The sequence below is a fragment of the Dermacentor silvarum genome, chromosome 1, assembly GCF_013339745.2.
Source record: "Dermacentor silvarum isolate Dsil-2018 chromosome 1, BIME_Dsil_1.4, whole genome shotgun sequence".
NCBI lineage: Eukaryota > Metazoa > Arthropoda > Arachnida > Ixodida > Ixodidae > Dermacentor > Dermacentor silvarum.
In genome coordinates this window covers 198961443-198968196 of record NC_051154.1, presented here as the reverse complement: position 1 = coordinate 198968196, position 6754 = coordinate 198961443, and the positions used below count along the sequence as shown (strand labels likewise).

Sequence of the window (6754 nt, the reverse complement as noted above, 5' to 3'; positions counted from 1 at the left end):
GTGGTAATTCCCGTGAAATCTGTCACTATCCAATTCAAGACGTCTCACATTACATTATCGACGGCTGCAGAACTCGCAGCTATCCGTGCTGCTCTGGAATTTATTTGTCCCAAATCATCACAGTCAAGGTCCATCTTTTGGTCGGCCTGCTGTCGCCTTTCAACCACGGACCTAACGCACAATTAGTCGCAAACATTTGACTACTTCACCATCACGCAACCGACAAGGGGCACAACATCATCTACCAGTGGATACCGGGTCACTGCGGAATTTCGGGAAATCACAGTGGGGATGACGCTGCGCGATCGGCCCACGATGGTGCCCCTATTGTATCAATACCACTGTTGAGAACCGACGCAGCCACAAAACTTCGTTCCCTCGCACGCGAGCTTACGCAGACTCTGTGGAACAACAGTGATTTCAGCAACGCACGCCTCTACAGATTGGATCCACATCTGCAACTCCGTCTTCCACCAGGGTTACCACGAGCGAAAGCAACACTTCTGTGCCGCCTGTGGCTCGGCGTGGCATTCACGAACACCTATTCCTTCCGCATTAGAATGGCTGACAGCCCTGCTTGCGACAACTGTGGCTGCGAGGAGACAATCAAGCACCCCCTCTGTCACTGTCCCCGCTACAATGTGGCAAGAAAAGTGCCCACGACTGCGCTTGAAAAACTGGACAATCGCCCCCTCACAGAGCAAAAAGCTTTAGGACACTGGTCTAGACGGGCTTCGGCACTCAAGGACTTGAGGGCTCTGCTGAAGTTCTTAAGGGCTTGTGAATTGTGCGACCGGCTTTGAACGTTGTAGTGCGTAGGGTTGCGTTCTTGCGCGAATTTTTCTTACGTAATTTTTTTTATTTGTTTCTTCTATCACCTTTTATTCCCTTTACCCCTATCCCCAGTACAGGGTAGCAAGCCGGTATTTACACTGGCTAACCTCCTTGTCTTTCTTTCCCTTTTTTTCTCTATCTTACCTACTAGTTGCCTTGGTGCCTTACCGTCCACTTCAATTGCTGCTTCTGAAATCAACCTAGTTACGGTTTCATTCATTACCTCTATGTTATTTTCATCTTCCTCTTCTAAAGCGGCATATTTGTTTGTGAGCACCAGCCTGAATTGTTCTGCTTTTACCTTTACTGCGTCTAGGTTGGCCTGTTTCTTCTTGACTAAATTTACTATTTCTCTCTACAAATTAAGAGAAATCCAAAACCTCACTAACTTATGGTAACTGCACTTTACCCTACCTAACACTTCTACATCCTACACTATTCAGGTATCGGCAGAGAGTATGAAATCTATTTCATTTCTTGTTTCTCCATTAGGGCGTTTCCAGGTCCACTTCCTGTTCCTGCGCTTCCTGAAGAAGGTATTCATTATTCGGAACCTATTCCTTTCCGCGAATTCTACCAACATCTTTCCTCTAGTGTTTCTAGAATCGATGCCGTAGGTGCCAATTCCTTGCTTGCCAGCTTGCTTTTTCCCCACTTTTGCATTAAAGTCACCCTTGACTACAGTATACTGAGTTTGGACCTTTCTCATTGCTAATTCAACATCTTCTAAAACTATTATATTTCTTCATAATCGTCACTGCAGGTTGGGGCGTAGGCTTGTACAACCTTCATTCTATATACCTCTTATTCAGCCTGATTACGATGACTGCTACCCTCTCATTAATGCTGTAGAATTCATCAACCTTGCCTGCTATGTCCTTATGGATTAGAAATCTTACCCCGTATTCTTTCTTGTCTGGAAGACCACCGCCATTAGTCAGCACTGTATAAGCCTCACCAGTTCTTCTAACCTCACTAAGGGCAATAATATCCCAGGCAATACCTGATAATTCTTCAAATAGCCCTGCTAAACTAGCCTCACTCGATATGGTGCGAGTGTTGAACGTTGCCAGGTTCAGTTTCCAGTGGCGACCTGTCCGGACCCAGAGATTCTTAGCACCCTCAGCCGCGTCGCAGGTCTGACCACTGCCTTGGTCAGGTGTTCCGCAGCCGCTGGGGACTGAGGGCCGTGGGTAAATTGTAGGAGTCATGAGGGGAGGTAGTGGCCGAATACTGCACCAGGGTGGCCAATTCCTGTTCTGGTGAGGGAGTGACTTTGTTGAAGCTTAGTGGGCCTTCCTAATTTGGTTGCACCTGGGCTAGTATAGCCCCACTAGCTCTCGGCGATATATATACCTATATATTTTTGGCCGGTGTCAGGCGCCAATCCATGCCTGAGAATGTAGTGGACTGGAGGAGGACTCGAACTTACGACCTGCAGATTAGAAGTCGGGTGTTCTACCTCTGCGCAATAGCTTCCTTCAATTTTCGCGAACAGCTTCTCAATTATCGCGTGGCACGTTCGAAGTTGTACCCGTTCGTTTTTAAACTTCGACTGAACGCTAATTCTACTTAGATTGTCTGTGTAGAGTTTGACGCTGACTCGCCGCTTCTTGTTGGACGAGAATGGGACCAGGCGGTGAGCTCGGGTGACAGAAAAGCGACATTCCAACCAAGCTTATCTTTGCACAATTTAATGGCTAGTTCAGAGTTTTTCCAAGAAACATCCCCATTAGCCTAGCCACTGCGCGTGGTTATGATGTACAAAGAGAAAAAAGAAACAGACATACAGGTAAAAGCTCTACAGTGGTTTTCGGGGTCTGTATGCAGTCCAAGTAAAAGGAATTAGTTATGATGCCACGGGTTACTTTATTTAGCTTTTCTTTCTATTTTGTTTTTAACGAGAAGATCGGTTAATTTCACAAGTCATCTAGACAGTTCTTTCTGACGTATCTATCACCCCTTTATTCCTACAAAAACTGGGCTTAACTTGCAGAAAAACGCACAAAAAAAGGAACGTAACACCTTCGGATACGCCAGCTAAGCGCAATCATTCGAAAGAAAAGTGCGCCGTTTTCCGTGGAAAAAAAGTAACTGAGCTAAACGTAAAATCAGGTAGCTTGCGGGTCATGTATCAGCGAGGCGTATTTCGTTTAAGCAAGACAGACAGACATACAGACACACAGACAGACAGACAGACACACAGACAGACAGACAGACAGAGAACTTTATTTAGGTCCTGAGGAGCATTACCGCTCATAAGTTTGGAACATAGTCTGCCCATACGCAGGCTTGGTTCCAATCTTTATCGCGCTGCGTCAACATGGCTGCCGTGCGGCTGGTTCGACTCAGACTGATTGCCGAGCTCCTGATGCGCCGCGAACGTGTGTACCGCGATCACACGAACATCTTCGAAGTGTTCGACAAAGACGAGCTTCAAAGGCGATTCCGGTTTGGTCGCGCGGGCATCGCGTACCTCGCCGAGCTCCTGCGTGATGATCTTGAACATTTGACCAGCTGGAGCCACGCCTTGAACGTTGAGCAACAATTGGTGCTCGCGCTCAAATTCTTCGCGACTGGTGGTTTTTTGATCACGGCAGGCGATACCATCAACGTGCACGAATCGACGGCCAGCCGCACCATTCGGCGAGTTGCTCTCGTCCGCCACTGCTCAGCTTGGATACGGTAAGCTTCGTCTTATATATTCGCGATGTTTATAGCTTTATTAGACAGTTTTAGCAGAGTGTTGCTTACGCTCCCCTCCGAAAACATTTCACGCACTCCGCTGGCTGCATGAACTCCGTTGATTTTGCTTATTTGACACGCGCGTCTTCCAGAGACGCTGGCCCCGCTCTCGCTTCGTGGCTGTAAAACTACAAAACGAGCAGTAAACGCACCCTAACGCTGCGCTCAAACGGCTTCGTGGCGGAGCGTCGGCAGCGTTCTTCGATGTGAGCGTTGTACGCAGGCGCATTAGCGTCCCCGCTAGCGTTCCGCTGAGCAGATGTGCGCAAATCGTTAGGATCAGCCGGTCTGAGTGAAGCGGACCGTGAATGCTTTGCTAAAATTGTCTATTGCGGCTGTTGCGCCTACGCTCCTTTGTTGCTTAGTGTCCTAATGTGTACGAGTGTAATCCCGCATGACATCGCAATGCAACACACGTTATTTGTGCTCCTCTATTTACCAGCTGGCCCTCACCGAACGAGCTAGCTGAGGCACAGACCAGCTTCTACCGCCTGGGCGGCTTCCCCTGCGTGGTGGGTGCAACAGACGGCACGCACGTAAGGATCCAGGTACCCGAGGATAACGACGAGGTGTATGTCAACCGTCATTTCTACCATTCTATCAACGTTCAGCTCGTCGTCGACGCCAACTGCCGGATCCTTGACATCGTCGCAAAATCATTGTCTGTCATTAGTATGCACAGTGCACCATGTTTTGTCAGTGTGATAGGACTTCCGTATCAAAATGTCAAGTATTGCTAATTACCTATTATTGAATTGTGACATGTTTCATGTTTCTGCAGCCATTGTATTTTATTACCATTCTTTTCTTTTTTCTAAATTACATGTTCAGTATTAATTGCTTGATGGTCTTGCTTCTTTGCCAAATAATCTTTCCCTTTTCTGTGTATGCTAAAGGTGTCTCTATTTCATATGTGCTCTTTCATATGAGCTATTCTGTCCGAGTGCGCAAGATGTTGCTGTACGTGTGCTTACAGAGCGCGGCAAATAAAAGCAAGTTGCTATCTGTATACAGGGTGTCCCAACTATCACGCAGCACGATTTAAAAAAAAAGGAACGGCGTTAGGTGAAGCAAACCTAGTGCGTATTGTTTCCAGTACAGAGGAGTAGCCACCAGTATTTTTCGGAGTAGCCACTGGAGTAGCCACCAGTGTTTTTGGAGTAGCCACCAGTATTTTTTGGAGAGGAGTAGCCACCAGTGTTTTTCCGAGTGTGAAAGAAGCCCGCGAATACATGCAAAGTGCCTCGAGCGGCCAGTCGTGCGGCAATTCTGCGTGTATTCGCGGGCTTCTTTCACACTCGGAAAACCACATTTATGTAGCACGTATTGAGCAACGGAAAGCTGTATCGGGAGTTTTTCTTGTTGCTCTACAACTTTCACATTGCCACTTTGATCATTAGGACAGTACTTCTCGAGTTAGATAAATAATTATAATTAATTAATTAAATCTCAGTAACGAAAAAAATACTGGCGGCTACTCCACTGTACTGGAAACAATAAGCACTAGGTTTGCTTCGCGTAACGCCGTTCCTCTTTTTTTTAATCGCGCTGCGTGATAGCTGGGACACCCTGTATATTGCTGCCTACCCGCGTGCAAAGTAAGCACTTGATTAGGAAACGGTAACGTTAAAGGGAACACGCCATGATTGCAACCGTACTTCTCGATGGTAGCATCGTGTTTCTATTAGTGTTATTGCCTTTTTTTTCTCGTGCTGCACGTCGCGCTAGAGCGTCATGTGCGTTGGCATACCTGTTTGACATACCTTTATGACGCTTTCTGGAGGCAGTCGAGCATATTTACCAAGGCGGTGATCGACGCGCTGAAGCCGCATTTTTCACCGTTAGCGGGTCATGTTCCCGTGTGACGCGGGTTACGACGGTCACGGGGAAATGAGCGTGCTACAAGTAATCTGGCGATAAAAGCAATAAATATAGGCCTGCGTAGTTGGCGAGGATAGTCTTTTATTTCAGCTGAACAAAAAAAGAAATCATATTGCTGCCTAGTCAGCGGTCTAGTCACGGAGAAAGTTGACGAAAATCGCGGTGTCTTGCCGGATTTTACATCAGGCGACGGCCACCGATTGGTCAGTGCCAAGCGACATGGACATCGCGACCGAGTTGGGGCGTTCCCCATCTCATTCTCTGTCAGCGGCAAAAATTACCGCCTAGGTACTAAAAGTATTGACCGGCTTCCATTAGGTCTGGACTGTAGTTCATTCTTGTCGGTTCGTTCAAGCACACTACTGCGGCCTCGAAGTCCAGTCTTAGTTTAGGTTAGGATAAGACGGCATTCGGATTTAAGTCTAGACTTTGAGGCAAGCGTTTGTGCAAGCCAGGCCCAGTTCTTCTAACCTCACTAAGGCTAATAATATCCCAGGCAATGCCTGACAATTCCTCAAACAGCCCTGCTAAGCTAGCCTCACTCAAGAGGGTGCGGGTGTTGAACGTTGCCAGGTTCAGTTTCCAGTGGTGGCCTGTCCTGATCCAGAGATTCTTAGCACCCTCTGCCACGTCGCAGATCTCACCGCCGGCCTTGGTCAGGTGCTCCGCAGCCGCTGGGGACTGAGGGCCGTTGGTTAATTGCAAGAGTCATGAGGGAGGCAGCGGCCGAATAGTGCACCAGGGAGGCTAATTCCTGTTCTGGTGAGGGAGTGCCTTTGTTGAAGCTTTATAGCACATTTATAGCAGTTTTATAGCATATAATAAATCGTATATATAATAATAGAATATTATCAGTTTTATAGCGGTGTCATGGTCTCACAGAAGTGTAAATACCGCGTGTTCTTGCGACGACTGTCTCAAGTTATTGAATATTGTGTCCCGGCTAACGTTAGCCAAGCTGTTAAAAGAAAAAAAAAAGGAAGAAAGAACACAGTGAAAGATACGACTATAAGACCTACGGTGTTCTCTCGTCAAAGGTCTGTCAAACGAACACTGTATCTTATTATTGTGTCTTGCACCATGCTTTTTTTATTTCTTTTTTAACTGCTTCAGTAACGCCAAGACAAAAATAATTTTTACTGACATAGTTTGAAAGCACTGGCGGAAATCCGCCTTTACGCAATAATTTAAAATACCTGTTCGAATGAACCAACTTTACAAATTAAGTTTAATAATGAGATGAGAAAGCATCTTGGCAGTTGTACAAGCCAATTCTCCAGGGGCAACAAAGCAA

General features: G+C 46.8%; 1 protein-coding gene across 1 annotated transcript; it reads left to right on the top strand.

Annotated features, from left to right (window-relative positions):
- Window positions 1–3157: 3157 nt before the first annotated feature.
- On the top strand, window positions 3158–6159 carry LOC125940897 (putative nuclease HARBI1). The gene is made up of 3 exons (XM_049657576.1): window positions 3158–3519; window positions 4022–4251; window positions 6098–6159. The coding sequence occupies exons 1-3, from the start codon at window positions 3158–3160 to the stop codon at window positions 6157–6159; spliced, it is 654 nt and encodes a 217-aa protein (XP_049513533.1).
- The last annotated feature ends 595 nt before the right edge of the window (window positions 6160–6754 follow it).

Bases quoted from the DNA above. Each gene is read 5' to 3' on its own strand.
- LOC125940897 (XM_049657576.1), top strand. From the start codon at position 3,158: ATGGCTGCCGTGCGGCTGGTTCGACTCAGACTGATTGCCGAGCTCCTG. The intron at 3,520-4,021 runs GTAAGCTTCGTC...TCTATTTACCAG, and splicing joins CACTGCTCAGCTTGGATACG to CTGGCCCTCACCGAACGAGC. The intron at 4,252-6,097 runs GTATGCACAGTG...GCCACGTCGCAG, and splicing joins AAAATCATTGTCTGTCATTA to ATCTCACCGCCGGCCTTGGT.